General features: G+C 37.7%; 1 protein-coding gene across 2 annotated transcripts; it reads left to right on the forward strand.

The window, feature by feature from the left end:
• Positions 1–3,229: 3,229 nt before the first annotated feature.
• LOC129263906 (uncharacterized) lies at positions 3,230–20,667 on the forward strand. 2 transcript variants are annotated; one of them, XM_054901823.2, is made up of 8 exons: positions 3,230–3,409; positions 11,866–12,050; positions 12,320–12,481; positions 13,556–13,768; positions 14,277–14,687; positions 16,313–16,618; positions 16,858–17,799; positions 18,232–20,667. In XM_054901823.2, exons 2-8 carry the CDS (start codon positions 11,868–11,870, stop codon positions 18,487–18,489), a joined length of 2,475 nt encoding a protein of 824 aa, XP_054757798.2. In that variant the 5' UTR covers positions 3,230–3,409; positions 11,866–11,867; the 3' UTR covers positions 18,490–20,667. The 2 variants fall into 2 exon arrangements, with proteins under 2 accessions (XP_054757798.2, XP_063956787.1); XM_064100717.1 differs by lacking the exon at positions 3,230–3,409 and adding an exon at positions 3,658–3,705.
• Positions 20,668–24,717: the final 4,050 nt, after the last annotated feature.

Genomic DNA, 24,717 nt, shown 5'->3' on the forward strand with positions numbered 1-24,717 from the left:
CTTTCTTTAATTACATGTAGTTATGGACAGTTTTTGGTCTACCTTGGCAGCTATATCCTACATATGTTCGCATCGTATGTGCAATAGTTTTTAATAGCTCACTTTGCTGGCTAGATAATGCAGTATTTGTAAGTGTTATGAATCGTGCATTATAGATTGTTGTAGCTTGATATTTTTAGCTATTAACCAGTTACATATACTGATATAGTAAAGCTACTATATAGCAAACTTGATATTAACCTCTATTTAGTTATTGCATAGAACTTCCTCAAAAATGTATGTTGTGAAAATGCTGTGAAAAGCTACCTGACTACATGTATTTCAATATGGTTATTTATCACAAAATTGGCAAGGTCACAAATTATATAGATTAAATGTTTTAATATGAATTAAAAAAAAGTAATGTGTTTGTATGGATGTTATAAAAATTGTCTTTGACTTTAATCTGGGTCTCTTTTCCTCAAGATTGTTCAACTTCCCGGCAACTTTGCCATCATTGTACATGTAGCTACCATGGAAACCTTGAGTGTGATATGCTGTTGAGCTCTGTTTCCACCATCAGGGCCCTGTTTCATCAAGAGTTACAACTGTTGTAACTTGGACATTATTGTAACTACCATGGAAACCTTGATTGTGATTGGCTGCTGAGCCCTGTTACCATGGTAGTAGTTGCCATAATTGCAAAGTTATGATTGTAACCCTTTATGAAACAGGCCCCTAATCTGCATTATGTATTTGTTCGAGCTAGAGTTGTTGAGACGTTGTAACACTACATGTACATGTATGTAAACGTGTCAATATTTATCATATAGATCTACACCCTTGGTCATGGCCGTACGAAGCCGGGGGGGGGGGGGGGTGGCAATAGTTCCCAACATTTTCCACAAAATTCACCAAAAGTGTAAATCCTTCAATTTCACTTCAGAAAATGCTAAAGCACCCCCATGACAAGCTCAGTCACTTGCCTCCGCTTTTAAGTTTCTTCAGGAAAGTTTTATGCGTCATTGCCCCCCCCCCCCGGTAACAAATTTCTGCGTACGTTCATGCATGTGATATTATTTATGTGGTGTATCATTGAATATATTTGATATTGATCTTGATATTCATATTCATATTCTCATAAGTATTACCCTGTCTGTCTTCCATTTATCGTCAAAGAGGGCGCTGTACAATCTTGAACAGAGTATTCCAGGCTGAAAATGATTGTGATGTGAACAGATGAAGAGTCAAATCATACAAACAAAACATGATCATGAGGAATAACAAAGTTATTACAATGCAAAGTTTTGCATTATTTCAAATGAAATGTTCATGTCTTCATGAATGTATGTGCAGTGAGCGAGGTGATGATGTCATACCCCATTAATTTTTTGTTTGTATTATATAAATGAAATTATATATAATCAATTTTTGTTTTTTAAAAGAAAAGGTTAAAAATATTAAAAATAAATACTGTGTAAGGTGGCCTCCGCTGCAACTTATTTGTTCATAACTGAGACAAGTCTATACACTCATGTATGAGAAACTTTGATAGTTCAGGGGCCCGTACCACAAAAGTTAGCAATGATCGTAGAACATTTTTCTACGATTGATTCCATTGACTAAATTGTACAGTCAATCATAAAGATCAAGCGTACGATTAATCGCTTACCTCTGTGTGACGGGACCCTGATTTGATTTAATCAAAAAGAAATTAAAATAAAACAGAAATGGTGGAAATGACTTCATCAACCAATCTATTGCACATTCATGACAACATACTCCAAACTGGTTTCACGGAATATTGCTGAATTTCAAAATTTAATAACTTCCATTATTGTTTATCAGATTTAATTAGAGCTATGTAATTGTATGTTTGTTCCTTCGTGTCTTATTCTTTTTAGCAAAATGTTTCCGCTCTTCATACAACAATTACGTCACTGATAGCACAAACCAAGATTCATACCTTTTGAATTCATTTTTAGAATGTGAATGAAGATGCTTGTTAGACTTTCCTCACAATATTTAAAAGTGTATATGTTCATGATCATGTTTTGATTATTATTATTATTACCATGCATTTCCCTTTAAATATACACATGGAAACTAGAGAAGATTGTTTTCTTTCTTTTTTTCATAATTTTCTAGGAACTTGTGGAAGAGCAAATAGGGATGGAGCATGAGAGTGCCTGAGAGAGAGATGGATTGAGTGAGAGAGAGGGAGAGAGAGAGAAAGGGGGGGGGGGGGGAGAAAATAACTAAAAAGTTTAGATTTATGAGGGGGAGGGGGAGAGATCGAAAAACTACTAATGGAGAATTAAGATGGGAGGGAGAAAGAAAGAAAAAAAGAAAAAGAAAGTAAAGCAAAATGAAGAGTAAAGAAGGAAGGAATACAGAAAAACAGAAAAAAGGGGGGAAAAGACTGAGAAAGGAAGGAAGAAAGGAAAAGAGAAAAAAGAAAGAAAAAATAAAAAGGAAGGGGGGGGAGAGAGATGAAGAAAGAAAAGAATATGGTCACAAATAACAGTCTATGGGATGTGCGGGGGGGGGGGGGTGGATGCAAGCTATGGGTTCAATATACAAGAGGTTTTTTTTTTTTTTTTTTTTGCTCCGCAGAATTTTATTCACTCTTCCTCTGACTATTTTTTAAATTGTTTCTTTTTATTCATGGGTTTGCATATAAACAAGTCTTAATAACACCCCCCCCCCCCTTCTAAAAATAAGCAGAAAAAACAGTATGCCTCAATTACAGTCACACACATAATAGGCCAATTGATGTGGCTAGCATTGTTACGGCGTTGTTCATAGCATGGATCCTAATTAAGTTGATGAAAGCTAGAGCAGCCTTGCCCGATGTTGCAAGTGCTATTTGCACTGGAACCGAATCCATGATAAAAGACCATCTTTTTATCTTTGTTTTGTGGTTTTCTCTCTTATATTTCAGATTCTAATGAATTTTAATCTATTATTAGACACACTGACTTTCTTCATTTATATTTTTTCATTCTCAATGATCGTACGTACCGTACGTTGTACAATTATGTTATTTACTATGCTTGTTTGAAATGATTGTAGAATTTGCTTTATGAGACTTATATTGTCAATGTATCTGATTTGAGAGAAGACAATAAAAACATAAAACCAGAAGTTTAGGGGACCATGCGCCCCCCCCCCCCCTCGCAAAGGTTAAGCCGCAATCGATCGCACTGATAACGTCCAGTGTAGTAGCTATCGTTGACCTTTGACCCTCAAGTCCGTAAAAGGTAAATAAAGGGAGAAACATCCGAAGTATTTGGCACGGCAGCGAGTCAAAACAAAGGAAAAGTGAATCGAAATCCATTATTTTGCGATTATCAAGTTGAAATGCATCAGTTACCCTGATTCTGTCAAGCATATTGAATATAAGTTCACCCCGGAAGGCAAGCGGAAAGTGAGTATAATTCCATTATTACCGATGCCTTTTTGTGCGAGCGTGTCTGTGTTTAGCTTAGTGCTTTGTCATTCATTCATTCATCAATGATGTTCAATGTTCTCGGAGTGGCGCCCAGTCCGTCGGGGATCAGCTGGGCAGTGAGCAGAGCTGCCGAGGCCGAGGCCGAGTGAGCGAGTGACGCCTTCTGAAGGATGATGATGCAGCCTTAATTGCTTTAAGTTTCAGTACATGCTGGCAGTCAGTGGCGTAGTGAGCCAAAAATTATGTTGAGGTAGAGCCTAGACATGCTAGAGGTAGGGCATAACCAGGGACCTGGGAACGATTTTTTCAGTGGGGGTGCTGAAATCTCTCCTCAAAGGCGGGGGGGGGGGGGGGGGGGGGGGGGACAGACACAATTGAGTTTTCCATAATTACACACACACACACACACACACATATATATATATATACATATATATGACAGTCACTTCTTAGCTTTCTTCTTGTAAAAGAACATGAATATATAATTAGATAATTCGAGCGCTAAGCGCGAGCTATTTTTTGTGGAAATTTTATGTATTTTGTCCTGAAAATTGAACATTTTGAGCAATTTTTGTGGTCCAATATGCGTATGTAATAAATAATAATTGTGAGCGCGAAGCACGAGCTGAAAAATTTGACATTCCGACCTAAATACTGGACATTCTAAGCACGTTTTGTAATTATGAACAGGATAGGTATATAACTATATAATTTATGCGAGCGCGAAGCGCGAGCGGAAACAAAATTGAGATTTCAGACAAAAAAACCCTGAGAGATTCTAAGCACTTTTCTAATCATGATGAGGATAGCTATAAAACTATACAATTGCTGCGAGCGCGAAGCGCGAGCGGAAATAAAAATGAGATTTCAAACCTAAAAACGAGACATCTTTTGCACATTTCTAATCATGAACAGGATAGGTATATAACTATACAATTGATGCGAGCGCAAAGCGCGAGCGGAAACAAAATTGAGATTTCAGACCTGAAAACGGGACATTCTATTCATGTTTTGTAAATCAAGAAAATGATGGGTAATTGGATATATTCTTAAATTTAAAAAAATAATGTGAGCGCGAAGCGCGAGCAGAAAATTTTTGATATTCAGATCTGAAACTCCACACTGAATGTAAAATGGTTTGAACAGATAAAGAAAACTCAGACGAACATAAGAATAAATATTTGATCAAAATCAGACAAGGAATCTCACAGTTATTGCATTTCAAAGATTAGTATTATTCCAGAGAAACAGTTTTAGACATGTCATCATTAATATTCAATGAGCAAAATGATGATGTCATATCCCCACTTGTTCTTTTGTATTTTATTATGTAAAATTAGGTTTATTCAATATTTTCCTTTCAAGAACCAGAACAGTTGAATTGACAACTGATTTAGTCCATTAGATATTCTTTGCTGCAACTTATTTCATTATAAGAGAGACATAATCATTCACTCTGGTATGAAAAAAATGAAACAATTTTGATTCCATGTAGTAATACAAGAAACAGGATAGTGGGGATGTGACAGCATCAGTCCATCTATTAAATATTCATGACGACATGCATATCACCATTTTCATAAAATATTGTTAAACTTTAGAATTAAATAACTTAACTAATCGTTATCAGATTTTGATAAAATTTATTTATTTTGATAAAATGTATATGATATAAATATTTTCAGCCCGGAGTACCCCCCCCCCCCCCCCCCATCAAGCTGCGTATCTGAATAAACATGCATGCGCGTGTTTAGAGTTAGACCTAGTATCTGGGCATTCCAAACACATTTTTTTACTATAAAAATCAATAATGCGAGCGCGAAGCGCGAGCAGAAAATATTTGATATTCCGATCTGAAAGAGGGTGAATTTAAACACTATTTCAAGTAATGTGTCGGAAAATTCTGAGGGGGGGGGGGGGGCGGGGGTTCTACAAAACGTCGTTCATTTTCATTACATTTCTGTCATTTATCATACCTACCACTAAATTTCCAGGAGGTGCGCTGCTTATGGAAAATAAAACACGCAGCACCCCCAAATTTTGGGGGTGCTTCACCCCCAGCATCCCTGGTTCCCAGCCCCCAGGGCCATGGGGCAGGGCGAAAAAGACTGTGAAATTTGATTTCTATTGTCTGACTTGTAATTTTTGTGTACAATACACGGGCGGTCGGGCGCGCGCTCACTTGATTCGACATAAAACCTGGAAGTTTCAAGTCCAACCCATAGAGATATATACTAATCTCGATGGTCCAACCACACCCATGTCCCTCCCTGCTATCGAAGAGTGTGTTGGTTACCACGTATTGCGCGCGACCACGTCTGTATCGGAGTGCTGCCCCGCTGGAGCTTGATTGAGTCGCGTTATAGGAGGGATGTTATTGGAATATGTGAAAGACTATGTAAATGATTTGCGATTGTCGGATGTGATAATTATGTACATTATAACATATTTAAAAAAATACAGAGGGAACCTGATTTCGTGGGGGTGCTGCCTATGGAAAATAATACATGCAGCACCCCCATGATAATTTCTGGGGGTGCTTCAGCACCCCCAGCACCCCCGCTTCTCAGGTCCCTGGGCATAACCCAGGGAGTTCGCGGGTCGGAGTGAAGCCCATGCCAGGGCATGGGCATGATGGGGTCGCAATGAATAGCACCCCAAATAAAATTAAAAGGGGAAAAAGTAAATTATGCACTTACCTCGATTATGGACGAAGGTCTATTGTGACACAGAATCCTGACATCGAGGCACAAACTGGACCCTCAAAAAAAGGAAAAGTTCTGTCTCGTTCGTTCTCCTTGTTTCAAAATTGAAATTTAATGAAAACAAAATGGCCGATCGATACCGTGAATGAATACGACATAATAGAGGTCCATATAATCGAGGTAAGACTAAGAGCATAATTTATATTTTCCCCTTTTATTTGGAGTGCTATTTAGTATTGTGACCCCATCTACCCCATTTTGGAGAGTTCCCATGTCTGCCTAATAAGTAATATTAGTTATTATTACACGGACGAGTGCGGGCCGGAGCACCCTGGGTTAGGTAGGGCGTAGAAAGCTGGCAGCCGTCCGTTTCGAGGAGTTTTTTAAAGTTTTATTTTATTTTTATTTCTCCTTGTACACAGACGGCTCGCTATCGTGCAGCCGTCATTAGGGGGTAAACAATGCAAAATCCCCTGATGGGGCTCATCAATTTTTGTGGTTATTTCATAAAAATATGTAAAAAGAACTGGGCCAAAATAAAGATTATTATTCCGTTTTGGCCTAACATGCAATAAAACGGGAAAAAATAAACTGAAAAGGGGAATAAACAGTGACTTACTTCGGCTGTCGCGCAACTCCCACTTCCCTGGTTTATCCGAACTTAAATATATGGCCATTGAGTCCCTGTACAGATCGAGTTAGAACTTCGGTCTCTGTAATTGGTGAGTGGAGCCAACAGAGTTTAGCACTAGCAGAACAACCAATAAAACGGAGACCAAAGCTTTTGGTCTAGGTAGGGCGCTGTAACGTTAGATTACTGGTGGTAAATTTGCTCGAAGTCGGCCGGTGCGAAACTGCATTAGCGCTGATCTATGCTTGAAAATAAAAAGTTGCGAACAAGCCAAGCAAGAGCCAAAATTGAAATTTTTTATTACGAAAATAAAATTTTGTGATGATGGATTTGACAAAATATTCAGCTTCTCTCTTTCTCTTTCTTTCCTTTATAGGAAAATACTTCAGTTTTAATCAAATCGAGATCGAAGCGGAAATACAGCCGTTCCTGATCCTGATATTCGAAAAATTGGTGGGCATATTGACCTTGAAATGTGATTGAGGAACTTGCTACATGTACATATGACATTCAGGAACAATTCATGTACATGTAGACCTACATGTACGGCCTACTGGTGGGAAATTTGCTCGAAGTCGGCCGGTGCGAAACTGCATTAGCGCTGATCTATGCGTATCAGGCAAAATTTGAATTATAAAAAGTTGCGAACAAGCCAAGCAAGAGCCAAAATTGACATTTCTTATTACGAAAATCAAATTTTGTGATGATCGATTTGACAAAATATTCAGCAAATAATATCTAGACACCTCTTTCTCTTTCTTTCCTTTATAGTTTCTTGAATCTTGGTCATGAAAAATGGGGGGTGGGGGGCAACCCCTAGCTCTTCCATCTGTACACCACCGGCCACCGCTAGCTGTCTCACTAATATATAAAAGCTAGTTGGGTAGAATCTAGATCTAGTGATTGATATTAAAGGGGTACTCCATCCATTCAAACTCCTTGGATTGACCTTAAAAAGTATGTTCAGACTTCAAAACCAACTGGAATGACGACTTAACGAAGCAAAAACGAGGCTGATGTATTCGCAAAGGTTGCCATATGATTATCATTATTAAAAGGGATACATGTAGTCCCGGGCTGAATTTAAAAAAATCTAAATACATGTAGATAGAGTAAAATGCACTGAGCCAAATGCTGAAAATTTCATCAAAATTGGATAACCAATAACGATGTTATTGAATTTTAAAGTTTAGCAATATTTTGTGAAAATAGTTACAGGTGTATATGCATGTCATCATGAATATTCATTAGGTGGGCTGATGATGTCACATCCCCACTTTCGTTTTTCTTACATGTATGTTATTACATGAAATCATAATTGTTTCATTTTTTAATACTTTTTATGTGTGAATAATGTGTTTCCTAATATATTGAAATAATAATATAATAATAATCCGTTTTTTATATAGCGCTTAATACATCGGAACGACGTGTCTAAGCGCTTTACAGATATATTATTACCCCGGTTGCAGCAATTAATATCTAATGCACTAAATCAATTGTCAATCCATGTTTTTCAGTTCTTGGGAGAACAAATTTGAATAAACCTAATTTCATATGGTAATAGAATGCAAAAGAACAAGTGGGGATATGACATCATCAATTTGCTCATCGAATATTCACGAAGACATGCCAGGAACTGTTTCACCAGAATAATGCAAGTCTTTAAAGTGCCATAACTTTGTTATTCCTTGTCTCATTTTGATCAAATTTTTAGTGTTTTGTTTGTCTGATTTTTCTTTAATATCTGTTTAAATCCTATTATTCTCAGCCCAGAGCATCCCTTTAAATTAAAGAATCTGAAGTCAGTGCATTGCACCCAGCTGCCACCATTTGGCATTTGGCAAAAGTTGTTTTCATGGACATGGTGGACAGGCCACATGATAATGATGTCATGCATGCATGGGATTGACATAATATACATACGTGTGCATTTAGGTCTATTCATAATATGAGATAGGGCTCATTTTCATGGATGCATTGCATGGGATGAATATTCACAGGGGTAACTACAGCTAATTTTTCCCTTTATGATATACTAGTAATGACAAAGAGCGCAAAAAAAAGGGGAAAAATAGAATGAGTGAAGTAAAGGAAGAGGAAGAAGATTTTGAAATTACGAAGAAGGTCAAAGAACAAGAAAAGAGGAAGAGGAGGGAGAATGATAATAATAATAACTTAATAGCGCTTTTCATGAAATCCATATCAAAGCGCTTTACAATGTAGAACATACAAAATATACAAACAAAAGTGAAATTAGAAATCATATCAAAAACAAAAAAAAATTAAAAAATTAAAATAAAAAAGGAACGGATATTGAGGGTATGAATTAATTCTCAACCCTTTGATTCAACTTTATAGCCAAAATTTGTTTTCTTTCGTGTCATTGTTCTGTGAAAACTGCTTCTCACTTACATTAGCAGTGATGATACGTACATGTATGTTTACCCAGTTGTTGTGTGTCCGGACAATCAGTTTTAAAACAGACATGGAAAAGTTAACAAGTGACGTCTCATCATCTTTTAGTACAAAAAGTTTGGCAATTATAGAGAACAAAATTGAAGAAGATGATACAACTATGGAATTCATATTTTTGTGTAATCCAGACGAAAAAGAAGGCTTTGAAATAGTAATTCCCCCCCCCAGGCCTAGTTCAATTCAATTCAACATGGTTTATTAAAAATACTTTCATTTCGGCAAAAGCCGAATTGCAAAAGTTTACATTTCAAACAAAATCATCAGTAACAAGGTAAAAATAAATGTGTACTACGAACAAATATCAATATAGACATATAAACAAAGTACAATGTATATTTATCATAGATAAATTTAAATCGATACTCATTGATCAAATGGGAAAATATGCAAAATACATATATACCTTAAATATGTGTTACCATGATCATTTTAGATTTTCTTTATTCACCCAGAGCATTGTTTACTCATCTAGAGCCCCTAAGACTTTGTTTGAACAGTGAGCTGATTTGATCACTTGGTTTGAGACTGTCCCAGTGAGTCACAATACTCACAATAGGCGTACCGCATACAGTGTTTGGAAGATAGACCAATATTAAATTCATCTTAAAGATTAACCAAGTTGTTGGAGTAATTTTTACCTTTTACTGTGGTCCAGTGGTTAGAGCATTGGACTCATAATCGCAAGGTTGTGAGTACGAATCCCAACTCTGCCATTGTCTCCACTTTGATAAAAGGCCTGAGAGTGATATCTGTCGTCTATAAGGTCAGCCACTATGACGGATTAACCTAGACGTAAAATGTTTCCTAGATAATTGGTAATATATACCAGCTGGGCATTTACCAGCAAAATGCTGTCCTGCCGAGTTCCTACGGGAGTTAGATGTACCAGAAACAGAAACAATGACTCAAAATCGAAAATGATGTCTTCTTTCAATGTCATCATATTCTCCTTATGCCATTTCATAATACAATTAATTTTATTTAAACTTTTCAGTGAATTAAAATGTAGCTTGATGAATGAGGTGGCAAATGACACCCTATACATGTACATGTAGTAATGTGGTCCAGCCATCAGCCATGCATTATGGCTGGGCAATGTGTCAGCGTATCATCAGGTTTTATTACATTTAAATGTACATCTGGGACTGACCCTTAGTATCTCTCCCTGGAAGATTCTGACCATTGTGACCATTGCTACAACTGTGTATAATACAGTACATGTACATGCACATGTACTACAGACCTGCCAACCAGTACGTTTTAGCCGTATTTAGTACGTTTTTGCAACCTAAATACAGCAGTACGTTTTTTCTTTGAAAAATATGTTTTTTGTATAAAAAAATATAAAAAATCGTAATTTATTGAGAAAAATAATCTCTGTATGTCTCTATTTCATAAAACGTACCCAAATATGGTTATAAGATCAATGTAATTTCAGGTAACTTGTTTTTTTTCAATCATTTTGTTAAAACCAGGGTGAAGATATACACATGTTTTAAATGTTTGTTTTTTTCATCTGCAAGAGCAGTGCGAATTTTAGCTTGCATGCAGCTTGAGCGCCGCGATGAGCGAGTGCGCCAAGCATTTTATTATGAAATACACTTTTGGGGGGGGAAAATACAGGTTTTTTTTTCACAGAATACAGTTTTTCATCCCCAGAGGTTGGCAGGTCTGGTACTAGCCATTGGCAGAAATTCACAAAGAAAAAGGTTTATGGATGAGGAGGGGATATATCATGGAACATGTATGTAATGCAGTTTCATATTTGGCTCAGTTCCAGCCATATAATTCACTTCATACAAAGGTCTATTGGTGCATGCTTTTGGCAAATATTGCTAAATGTCTTGAAGTGTAATTTTTCAAGAATCCTGCGTACGGTATTCTGTGGGTAGTACCCCTTGATAACCTCTTCCATCTGAGTGGAAACCTATTTTGTGAAATGAGGGAAGAACATGTATGTTTAGATTGATTTTGTACCATTTTATCTTTTTAAATAATAATATACAAATATACCAGGCTTTGAGTATTATAGTATAGCAGGAATGTGTCCGAGGTTGGACTGGCAAAATAGTAATATTGCCAGTACTTACTACCGAGCCTACAGAGGATGAATAATTATCTATACATGTACCTGGTATATTTATCCTACATTTAATAAGTTAGAGCAATACAAATACAACTTACAGTGATAAATATTCAATAAAATGGTTCACTTTTGTATCGTAAAGAAAGGGGGAATCTTGAAAGAATTTTGCATGACTATGAAGACAACATGATTCGTCAATGTACTATCCATGTCTTCTTGATCTCTATATTTTATTTGTTTCTTTCTCTTTTTGCTTGAATGTCCTGCTATTATACCAGTCGAAAGCAAATATCTTTGTGATTTTGATGCGAAGACAAAATAAAATGCCTTGATGACGATGATGATGGGTTCTTATAGCGCTGGTATCCGCCTCAGGTGGGCGCTCATGGTGCTTGCTCAAAAATAGGAAATATCTTACAGATTTCAATGTCTTCAAACAGTGCTTTTAATAGAATAATAATTCAGTTCAAATACTGTCCTAGTAATGTTACAATTGAGTTATTCTTCACTGTCTTGTGTATATTCAATCTAGGTATGGTGGTGGAGGTAGAACCGGACCTTCCCCACAGTCACTGCGATAGCTGCTACAACCGTGACTGCCAGGTCTCCCCGCAGCCCGGCAATGCTTGTTCTCTCATCAACTGTGAGGTCGATTGTGGCGCAAGGTTCCATCGATGCAAGGAGGAAGAACATCGTCTACTCTGCCCATACACAAAGGTAAGTTTTACGGTACCAGCTACACTATCAGTCACAAAATTTCCTGACAAATGTAGTCTTGATACAAATGTAAAGCCTACAATAATAAATGTATACCGGTACTAATTAGTGTTTAATTTACTATTAAAATGCCCCAACTTCATGGAAAGACCTATGTACTTGTAGATTTTACTATCTCCACTTCTTGAGGAGCACTCCAGCAAGAGTTCAACATACTACAATGATACATGTACTGTATGTACTTAATCGTTTTTTTCCCCCACTCTTAGACTCAGTGTGTGAACGCTATATATGGCTGCCCAGTGGAGATCCAAAGACGTCATATATGTCGCCATCTGGAGGTGTGTCCAGCCAGTGTGGTTAATTGTACTATGGAATGGAATAGGTGGCCTGTTTACGCAAGCGAAAGACAGCCCCAACAACCGCTACAGGTACGTCCATGCCGCTTGCTAAATTTTATTGTATTCCGGAAGCAATGGTTTTAATAGAATCTGGCCCATATTTGAAGTCACGATTAGTTAAATGCCTGGTCCCACTGGCCGACAGACACAAAACGTATTCATAACAGCTACAGCGGACAAGCAAAATTTTGGGGTGGCTCCATCTGTTTTCATCCACTCCAGACAATGAACAATGAAATCACAGTGGACGGATGCTTGATGGATCTAAAGAGTGCATGAAACACGTATGCAAAGAGTACCCAACGGATACATAAAGTTTTCCAACGGATGGCAATATTCTTTTCCGTTTTGCATCCTCTCTGCATCCATAAGTGCAGTGGGACTGGCCTTTAACCATGGTCTAAAAATCAGTACAAAAATTATAAGAACGCAAACCGGAGTTAAGGACCCAGGCCTTTATCACTACAAGTAGCCCATTGTTTTATATCCTGTTGCCATGCCATCCATCGAATGAAGAGTTTTTTTTTATTTTCTTTTTTAAGTTTGTGATATCATATGTGAGCAGCTTAATGGAACATGGTAAATTAAAATATTTTTCTTAAAAATACATGTACTTTATGTACTTTATTTTTTTTCCTTTTTTTTATTTTTAATAAAATGATATTCTATAAAAATTTACATCACACAATACGTATATATAGAGGAGCTGTTCTTCTGTGATAACTCTGTCCATTCTCTCATACTCTGACGGATTTTATCAAAACTTCAAAATTTTTCTCTTATTATTATTTTTTTATTAAAAATCAACCTGCAGACATTACATGCTCTGCTTTTTATGCAGGTTCCTTCATATTTCACTTTATTTACTGCCATTATCTTTTGTATTTTGTATTTTGTATGTAATAAAATGTTTTTCTGTATTATGTTATTATTTTGTTATCTTGTGAAGTATGAAAATAAATTCAATTCAATTCAACTTATTATTAGGGGGAACTTCCCCATTAGACATATAACCTTTCTGTTATGTCAGTGAAGTCAGGCATGTTGGGTAATGGTGTAGAATACCAATATCTATATGTATTTCCCCATTATACCCCTTTACAGGTAGTACCTGATAACTACAATCAGCTGGACATAGCTCTGGCGCTTCGGGATCAACGCATGTTGACAAAGTCTATGAAGGCATCAAAACGCACCCGTCAGATCCTAACCAACGCCCTCAATCGTCGTCATCCTGCGGTGCCCCTGTCGGCGCAGCACACGAACGACGTTCCAGATTCGGAAGAGGAGCAGAGGGAGCTTGTCAATTTACTTCAGGTTAATACTTCTTTAAATATAAAATGCTGGTTATGATAGCAATTTCAAAATGAGTTACAACAGGATCCAATATAATCACCACACAATTCAGGGGAACAGTTTCGAACGTGGGGGTTGGGGTGGGCTGGACATAGAAGAAATCACAATCAGGTGATTTTGTATGGTTTTAGAAAACCAAAGGCCAGTTCTGCGGTCCTTTCAGTTGTGCCAAATGATTCTTTTAGAAAATTTTCATTTGCTGAGCAATGAGGAAACCAAGCATGGCAAATTCCAAAGTCTCCTGGGATTGAAGCACCTAGTTATGAAATTATTTTTTTTTTTTGGGTCATGCCATGGATTCTTATATTATGTACTCAAAAGAGAATTTATAAAAAAGAAAATATTTGATATTTCAAGATCTCTATGAAAGTCAACAGTCCTGATGCATTGTATTGCATAAAGTACACAAGACTTCCAGAGATGTTTCACATCTTTATGTATTTTTTAAAATTCGTTTTCAAATATTCAGGTTATGCAGGATGAGAAGGAAGCAGCCGATCGGCAGAGAGCTCGGACCCCGCCCGGTCTGCAACGCAGCATATGCAACGAGCTTTACCGAAAAAATCACGAAAGCAACGGCACCGTTGCTGAACCTACCTCCCAGGAGCCTTTGCCTCTCCCCAAAGACCCCTTCATCCATTGCTCCCACTGCGCCCGGCGCAGGGAACGGCTTGACCGCGTCATCGCTTCCAAAGCGGCCATCCATGATCCGTACAATTATGATTTGGATGAAGAAGACGATCCCTCGGTGGGCGATTACGCTATGACACCCCTACCTGAGCACCAGAATGGATTCATCCACGAGGGGGATGGGTGCCCCAATGGACTGGACCATCGTGAAGGGAGGGAGGATGGGGTATTTCATGAGGGACCACCTGAGGTAAATATGACCAGCTCAATGTCTTGTTAATATTCTCATTTCACATCATGAAGTGGTATATATATAAATGTGTATCACATTAAAAAGAATTATTTCCCTACTATAAATGTACAAGGGTATTCTAAAATAAATGATTGGTCAGTTATTGCTCACAAGAAAAAAAAAAGTGTTTTTTTTTCCAAAGGAATGGTCAATTTTATAGTTTGAAAACTGTTCAAAATTCTTGCGAAGTCACAGAGGCACACAGATGTAATAGCACATAATGGCACATAATTTAGATTCCACTGGGCATGATGGGTGACAAATTTGGTCCAGAATGGGAATGTGGGGGCGTCATCTATTGGTTTTTTATTGGTCTTTCAATCTGAAGGACGTGGGTTCGATCCCAAGCCATGGCATAATATTTTTCTTCAGCAAGAAATTTACCCACATTGTGCTGCACTCAAGCCAGGTGAGATTAACGGGTACCTGCAGGAAGTAATTCCTCAAAAAGCTGTGAGCACCGGAATCGGTAGACTAGCTTAGCCGGGGTAATATATCGGCTTGAGCCCCTAACAAGGTGGATACTGTACGTGCCCAATATGAATCCTATATTATTATTATTATTAATGTTGGACCAACTACAATTACAATAAACAAGAACTATAACACCATATAATACCATCTCCTAGTAGACCAAGTGAATATAATCTTGATGGGTATTTTGTGGGGCATGTTGCATAAAGAGTTGCTTTGAGCCCTAAAATGGCCGGGGGGGGGTTGAATCAACCCCCCCCCTCAACATTTTCTGCGATCATTCCGCCGTGCGAAATTTTTTGACCGCGCCACTCGCAGAGTTTATACTTTTAAGTCTCGCGCATCTTTTGAGACCAAATTTACGACGCCCGGGTACGCGATTCTGAAATTACGCAACATTTTGTAAGTGCATGTCAGACCAAAAATTGTTCCGAAACGTGATTTTGTGTACAAAGTCAATGCAAATTGAGTTTTCTCATCTTATTCATAAAGATATGATAATTTTTACTTTAAACTGATGAAAGCAATTGATTTTAGCATAATTATGCTTCAATAAGGTTGTGCAATAAATCTGGTGAAAAAAACAAAGAAAAACAAAAGGTTGAAAAACAAAGAAATACATAAGAAATTCATAAAACAATAAAATACATAAGAAATTGATTTCCAAACCAAAGTTTTTTTCAATTGCCATTGTTAAGAATGCTACAAAGAATATTTTTACCAAAAATTAGCATTCTAGGAGCTTTATTTAGTGAATTAGAGCAAAAAGTATGATTTATGCATAAATTAGTATAATTAATTCATATGAAATAAAATCTCATTATTTTGGAAAATTTTTGCGGCGCTCGCGCGATCGGCGGCCGAGATCTCAGGGGGGGGGGTTGAATCAACCCCCCTGGCCACAGAACAGCCAAAAAAGCCCGGCCTAGTTAGGGTTAAACTCAGGTCGAAGTTATCAAGCGCAAGTTCCGCTTTACTTTGCTTGAGATTGAAGTTGCGTGTGATTTTTAGAGTCTGGTTTGATCGCAACTCTTTCTACAGCAGACCCATTGTGATGCTACTGTATGCCCCACCCCTCATTGCAATTTGATTGTTGAATAATTTTTTAGGCGGACAGACCGTCGTCGCTGAACTCCACATTCTCCAGCGAAGAATCCGAGGTCCAGACGCCAGCTGTCTTCGTCACCCAGTCCACCACCGGTGACGTCTCCGCAGCGCCAACCAGAGGCCATTCAAAGCCAATCATCATCCAGCCGCCAGCGCTGTCATCATCAACGAACAAGATTCACAGGTTGTCTTCATCGTCAAACGGGTCACTAGATAGCAAACAGTCGTTGAGTCTTGATCTCTCATTGGAGTCTATTACTCGATACCAAGCCAAACCAGATTCCATGTACACATTCTTGTGTGCACAGGTATGTTGTTTGATAAGAAATAGAGAGAACTTAACTGCTCCATGTTTACCATACAGTAACTTGTAGTGTTGATGATCAAGACTGGTGAATTACTGGAAAAAACAGTAGATAAGAAGGAACCCAATGAAGTCCACATATATTTATGTTTCATGGAGTGTGATCTATGTACATGTACTCCCCCTTTGCTACCTATCAATCTTAAAGATAATGAAACACTAAATTTTCTCTGGTATTTCTAGGAATTCCGTCGGGATGAGTATCCTTACCACTTCCAGAATGTCCACAGTGATATCCACGGCGGGTTGAACGGTTGGATGGAGCAACGGTGTCCGCTAGCCCCCTATGGCTGCACCTACTCACAACGGCGTCTCTACCCAGGAACTCAAGGAGCTCACATCATCCACAGCGAGAATCTGGAAAGCTTTGGTCTGTGCCTTGAAGAATCCCAGCGTGAGAAACCGGAGGTCTCAGGAAGTTGCGCCGATACCAGCCTATCTGGAAATCCTGATGGCCGGACTGGTGACGGAGACGCCCAGGAAGGTGAGGATCAAGGAGAACACTACAAATATCCTAAGCTTGATGCAGATGCAGCTTCAAAGTCATCAGAATGTACAGATATGGGTTCTGAACATGGTGATGATAAAAGGACAAACTGCGATGCTCATAAAGCTGATAGCAATAATGATAGCCTTCACAAAAACAGTACAAAATCTAAGTGCAATGCCTTCCAAGATGGGATCAATGCCAAACCAAAGGATGTTTCAATGGAAAGTGAGCTCTGTGTTGACCGAGGATCAAGTGTAGAGTATGTCTCTGATGTATCAAGTATGGACCAAAGCGATGATACAGATAGAGGAACTTCCCATGAGGTCAAAGGTGGGCAACGGGATAAGAGCAGTACTGAGGACTCCTCACAAGAAGCATTAGAGGTCGATATGACGTCCGACAGTAAGGTTAATAATACAGAGTCAGTGTCGAAGGACATGGGAACTGACTATCTCAGCCAACTGCCGTTTGAACTGCTGCGTTACTTGTTAAGGTTCTTGGACTGTTTTACAATCAACCACCTTGCAATGGCTTCGAAGCTCTTGAGACAGGTCTGCTGTAGTCTTCTTGAGGAACGTGGGATGGTGGTCCTGCAATGGGAGAAGCATAAAGGACACTGGGACACAACCATGAAGGTAAGCTGATCTGTCACTCTTGACAATACATTGTAGCTTCCCATTTTCAGAAATCAATGTTCAGGTGAGACTTGTATTCTGGCAAGGCCAACAAAAATCTGTCATTCTTATTGGCATAAAGATAGATAATCCAAGAAAACATTGATATTTAAATTATTATGCTTTAGCGGTTATTTCCTTGACTTGAAACGAAGAAAAATCAAGTCAGCTTTAAGATTGAGTTGTAGTGCATTGCGATTGAAGCAAAAGTTCATTGACTTTCCCCAAGACTCCTTGCTTAACCTGATATGCTCTTCTTTATATTTTTTTCCTTGGAAGCATGTGTCAAAGAAACCTGTCCATCAAGACCACCTTGTAAGATTGCTTTTCTTTGCTCCCTCGAGTGCACTTTATGTAGGTTTCACTGTACTTTGTCTTGTCCATTTTGTCCAGGTGTGGCACTTTAGCACGGCCTTCACTCCGGTCAAGTCCTGGGGCTTCCAAGACAACCCTCCCATCGCTGAGCACCTCAAACGATGTCCTTACAATGTCCGCAACACAGCCACTCAACCAGTCAGGGTCATGGGTCATGATGTGCCAAAGATCAAGCTGGAATCTGCCAACGATCCCCAGAGACAGAGGGAAGCCGAGGCTGTCCAGGCCTGGCGACCTCGACACAGGAGGCTTCTGGATCATGATGACGGTTGGTAATACTTGTGATTGGTCTTCTGTGTCTTGGGTCAAGCTTGCATTGTCATTGACCTGGAGAGAGAGTGGGAGGAGTAAGTTGGTCAGGCCTGGCGACCTCCACACAGGAGGCTTCTGGATCATGATGACGATTGATAATACTTGTGATTTGTCTACTATGTCTTAGGTCAAGGTTGCCTTGGCCAATCACCCTGAGAGAGATGCTGTGTCAGTCAGGCAACCTTTGTGCAGAGGACTGTTCATTGTGATGATACTTGTCATTGATCTCCTGTTTCATGGGGCAAACTTGCCTTGGTCGATGACCCTGAGAGAGTGAAATGTACATAGTTGGTCAAGGCACAGCAATCTATTTACAAAAGGCTGATCATGAAGATGATTGATAATACTTTTGATTGGCCTTCTGTTCATGGATTAAGTCTACATTGTCCAATGACCCTGAGAGAGAGAGAAGCCGAGTTGATCGAGGCCCAACAATCTATGTACAAAAGACTGATCATAACGATGATTGGTAATACTTCTGACTGACCTCCTGTCTCATGGGTGTAGCTTACGTTGGTCAATGACCCTAAGAGAGGGAGAGGCGCTATGTTGGTCAAGGAGCAGGGACCTATGTGCAGAAGACTGATCATGTTGACGCTTTCAAAACCTTGTGACTGGTCAATGATCTCTCATTCGATCATCATGATAGGTAACGTTCTCAGTGCTATTCTTGTCAACTCATCTTCTCTCTATATTAGGGTGCCATAGCTGGTTAGGATAATGTTCTTCTTACAACTTCAATTCGGCAACTCTTATCTCAAATTATAATGATATCCTTGTACTACTCCTCATGTAATCTTGTTCAAATTTTCAACAATAATAGTGGTTATTTCAATGATGTAAATGTATCTAGACAACAGAGGTGTTCTAATGGATCATGAAAATTAATCATGATCATTTTATCAAATTGGCAACTCCTTTCTGATATTGAATTGTGTTATTGATAATACTCCTAATATCATGCACACTTTGAAAATTGGCAATGCTAAGAGTGACACTTTAAAAATTGGCAATGCTAAGAGTGACTTGTGTACATGTTTTTCACACATTTGATAAGCAGAGATGCACACACTAACAGATCACTTAAATTAATCATCATCATTTTTTTATTAAACTGGCAACTCCTATGTCAAATTGAATTGTGATCTTTGTAATACAGGTACTCCTAATGTTCATGCCCTGCTTTGATATTGGCAACGCTAGATAGGAATACGTGAGATATAGAGACACAGGTGCAGGACACCAAAATTCTAAATTAAAAAATTGATTCAATGTACGTGTAGTTGATTGTAGCAGTGAAGCGAAAGTGGATGATCTGCCAATTTGAAGAATGAGAAATGATCAAAAAAGGATTTAAATGATGAAATGTCCAAATTTAGTGACATTATTTTACAATTGAATACTGTGGCTGACCTTGTCATAATATCCTGGGTTTTTTTTGTGTTTTTTTGTTATTATGAGCACAGAAAAATTACAGTGCCATGTCAAGTATTAAATCTGTGAATTTACTGTGCATTAATGAATGGATTTTGCATCTGAAATGAAAGATAAATGAAAGTAGTTGCAGTAAACACTGATTTCACGAGAAAGTCTGTAAAACCAGGCTTAATTGTCACTATATCATCGAGGATCTAGATCTGGTACAGTTACATAAACTGAACTTTGTGAAATCTTGAAATTTACGCTGAAAAATGTTCACACTGAAGATCACCAACACAGATAAGCGCACATGGGACAGTGTATTGACGTGTATTAACGCTTGACCCGAATCCCGTGCTTATTTGCTAATTTCTCAGCAATTACACAATTTCTTCTAGAATCCTTTGGCACATATTTTTTATTCATACAAACAGACACTTTGGTGGTCATTTCATTGGATTCTGTACGAACTCGTTTTGATATCGTTACCACAACTGGCATTTATCTTTAACATGTATTTGGGTGATGTTTCCCCTTTGGCAACAAATCTTCCACGTCTAGGGGTTCCTAAAACAAAGCATAGCTCTCATCGTAGAACATTTTTTTAACGATTGATTGCATTGACTGCAATGTCAGACCTGCCAACCAGTATGTTTTTGGCATATTTAGTACGTTTTTGCAACCAAAATACGGCAGTACGTTTTTTCTTTAAGAAATACGTTTAAAAAAAAAAAAAAAAAATTGTAATTTATTGAGAAAATCATCTCTATATGTCTCTATTTCATAAAAATTACACAAATATGGTTATTAGATCAATGTAATTTCAGGTAACTTGGTTTTTTTTTCAATCATTTTGTTAAAACCAGGGTGAGATATGTATGTTTAAATGTTGTTTTTTTTTCATCTGCAAGAGCACTGCACATTTTAGCTTGCATGCAGCTCGTGCGCCGCGATGAGCGAGTGCGCCACGCATTTTATTATGAAATACACTTTTTTGGGGAAAAAAACACTTTTTTTCATCACAGAATACAATTTCTCATTCCCAGAAGTTGGCAGGTCTGCAATGTGTAATTATTCAAGAAAATCAAGCGTACGATGAATTGCTAACCTTTGTGTTACGGGGTCCTGGTCCGCACTAGTAAGCCTGCACTTAATATTTAGGGAGATCAGTCACGCCCAGCACTTGTTTATTTTTTTCCTGTTTTTATTTTCAGAACCATATCATTTTGAGCACCGTAATTTCTTTTCTTTTTAATGAACTTCAGAAATAGACGGATTTACTGGTGTTGTGGAGCGTTGTGGCCCAGTGGATTAGTCTCCGGACTTTGAAACAGAGGGTTGTGGGTTCGAATCCCAGCCATGGCGTAATTCCTTCGGCAAGAAATTTATCCACATTGTGCTGCACTCAACCCAGGTGAGGTGAATGGGTACCTGGCAGGAATTTATTCCTTGAAATGCGTGTGCGCTGTAATCTTAGTAATTACGGCTGCCAAGCTACAGCTGGGGTAATAATATCCAAGTCCTTTGGAAGCGCATAGAGACATTATTCATAATCGTGATATGCGCTATACAAGAACTGTTTATTATTATTATTATTATTATCATGCACTCTTTATTCCAAATCGATCAACGTACTGTAAACTACCATTACTGCAAATAGTTTATTTGTTTAATATCTAATTTAATATGGACTTCCATCTTCCAAATAATAATTTGTAATATTTTGCTGCTCAAATAATTCATTTTAAAGCAATAATGAGCTATATTATGATGGCTTCCGAGTGTTAAATATGTTTCAATTATTTTTTTTTAAAGCTGTGTCATTTTATTAGTTCGCAAGGCAATGCTACGATGGTTATAAAAGAGTAAAGGTTTGGGTTGGTTGTGTGTAATAGTCATCTCTCTCTCTTTCTCCTGCTCTCTCTATCTCTTTCCCCTTCTCCCTCCCACTATATATTTCTCTGTCTGTCTGTCTCTCTCTCTCCTTCTCTCTCCAACTATCTTAGCATCTATCAATCATGTAGGGACAGTGATTTTCCGTTTAACCGGTAAATAAAACGGTTCTTATACTTTTCATGTAAAAATTCATGGAATTCACCTTTGCAAAATGGAATTCGCGTTTTTGCTGTGTACATTTTCAGTGACAAAACGGAATTTCCATTTTTAGATCGAGTTGAAACAGAATTACAGATGTTCAGAAACGGAAAAGACCATTTTTTGAAACGGAAAATCAGTGTCTCTATTTATGTTTTCTTTGTTAGGTATTGGTTCTTTAGCATGTATTTTAATTGTGAACATTATTACCTAGATCTTGCCAGAGATTTGTGTGATTTCTTTGAGTGTCTTAGAATGATGAGAATGTTGTATTTTTTTCAGTGCTTCCTGTGTTATATCAATATACATGTATTTAACGCGTGTTTATAGAGTGTTTATAGAGTGTCTTTGCTATTTACGTGTAGGATCTTATTTTCTTTCATTATAGCTTTGTTTCTTGTCTTATCTTGAGCAAAAGATACACTGCATGTTAGAAGATGGGTGGACGTGTGGCCCATTCATAAAAACATTCTGTCCAAACTAGAAAAACAGTGGTGTTGAAAATACACCTGCAGTGTATACATAGTACCGCAATAAGAATTTTACACCCGATGTCGAATTTGAGGTGTTAAATGTAGTTCTACCCCGGAGTTCAACACCCAACAGTGTTATAACATATTCTGTTTGTTATGTAGACACTACGGTGTACATGTATTTGGTGTAATAACACCAGAGGGTGCATTCCTCTTATAACACAGATAAATGTTGTTTTAAGCACTGTAGTTCTTACAGTGTATGCACTATAAAATATGGGTGTCAAAATTTGACACCAGACTGCAAAAACAAACATGTTGATTTAACACCAGCCAGGTATCTATTTCGGTCCACACCAGAAAAGGGTTGAAACAACACCAGGTGAGTTAAGAATCATACTGATATTGGTTTAACACTAATTGGTGTTGCTTAAATGCCAAATTGGTGTTAGCCTAAAGCCAAACCGGTGTTATTTCAACACCTCTCTGGTTTGGACCGATATAAATACCAGGCTGGTGTTAAATTAACACCAGTGTTTTTGCAGTGGACTTGGTGTCCCTAGAGGGCCACACGCTGAGGTGTTAAAATTGAACAAGCACCAAAAAAAATTTACATCCAGTCTACTTCCTACCCATGGTTAATGAGTGCATCCTTTGTTTGTTATGATAATTAATTATAAATTTGTTGATTTTCTTTGTGCCTATGTATTTTGGCAATAGATATGTCATATGGATTGTTACTGCATGCAGCGTTGCATAGCAATATTCATGTTTGGCTGTGTGGAATTACATCTCAATTTTTCATCCATTCCATCATATACTGGGTAGAGGGAATGCTACTCCCAGATATCCAGACCATTTTGCTAAAAAACATATAACATTATGGAACATGAAATCAGTGAAAATTGAACTTTAGCAAAAGTTCGACAAAAATATCAATATTGTTTATCAGTTTTAATTTTGTGTTGTCACATTGTAAGCAGCACCCTCATATGCAATATCACAGTTAACAGAAGTATACCATGCATTTATCGCATACATTCGTAATTCCGAAACTTCGTTATTCGGAAGGTTCGGTAATTCCGAAGGTTTGTATTTCCGAAAACGAAATAAGGTTCGTTGTTCCGAAGATTTGTTAATCCGAAAACGAAATGAGGTTTGTAATTCCGATGGTTCGTTAATCCGATAACGAAATGAGGTTCGTAATTCCGAAGGTTCGTTAATCCGAAAACGAAATGATTAACGAACCTTATTTCGTTTTCGGACTAACGAACCTTCGGAACAACGAACCTTATTTCGTTTTCGGATTAACGAATCTTCGGAACAACGAACCTTATTTCGTTTTCGGATTTACGAACCTTCGGAACATTGAACCTTATTTCGTTTTCGGATTATCGAACCTTCGAAAAAACGAACCTTCGGAATAACGCCACAAATGTTCGGATTAACGAACCCTTTTACGTTTTCGGATTAACGAACATCGAGGTATAGGCAATTTACGTGTTTCGGAATTACGAAACTTCGGAATAAAGAACCTTCGGAATTACGAACCTTCGGAATTACGAAGTGTAACCGCATTTATAGCTTCCCATAATTTTAGCTCTGAGTTAGACCATGGTCTATGAACGCTAAACCTGAGTTCAGAATACGGGCCCTCGAGGTTAACTTTTATTCATTACAAGTTTCAGAGAATGTTTTCCCCATGTAACACTAACAAAATACATATAATGCATCTTTTATTTAAACAAAAATGATTTAATTGAAAATATGTCAACAAAACTGAGCATGACAATAATTTCTAATCTTGTAATAATTATGGGGAAAATCATTGATTTGGGTAATGGGAAATTGGTGTTCAATGTTTATCAAAATTCAAAGGTATATATAGCCAATCTTATTGCATAGTCCAATCTACATATACCTACATGCAGAACTTACACAATTCAGTGTAACATTATCTGTCATTTTTTTTTCTGATTATTTCTGTAGATTATTATAAAGTAGCTGTGCAATATAAAATGTTTTATACTTGCTAGAAATACTGCACCATTTATTATATACATGTAAGCGAAAGAAAGCAAGAGAAAGAAAATTAATTTGAAATAATTTTTCAGTATTACCCCATATGTTATAAACTATACGCCACAAATCTCTGCAGACTATTGACTTGTAGTAAAATTTTCTGAGAGATTAAGGGTACTGTTAT

Source organism: Lytechinus pictus, chromosome 6 (genome assembly GCF_037042905.1).
Source record: "Lytechinus pictus isolate F3 Inbred chromosome 6, Lp3.0, whole genome shotgun sequence".
Classification (NCBI taxonomy): Eukaryota; Metazoa; Echinodermata; class Echinoidea; order Temnopleuroida; family Toxopneustidae; genus Lytechinus; species Lytechinus pictus.

Excerpts from the sequence above, each read along its gene's own strand:
- LOC129263906 (XM_054901823.2), top strand. The coding sequence starts at position 11,868 with ATGGTGGTGGAGGTAGAACCGGACCTTCCCCACAGTCACTGCGATAGC. Across the intron at positions 12,051-12,319 it reads TACTCTGCCCATACACAAAG|ACTCAGTGTGTGAACGCTAT; the intron begins GTAAGTTTTACG and ends CCCCACTCTTAG. Across the intron at positions 13,769-14,276 it reads AGCTTGTCAATTTACTTCAG|GTTATGCAGGATGAGAAGGA; the intron begins GTTAATACTTCT and ends TCAAATATTCAG.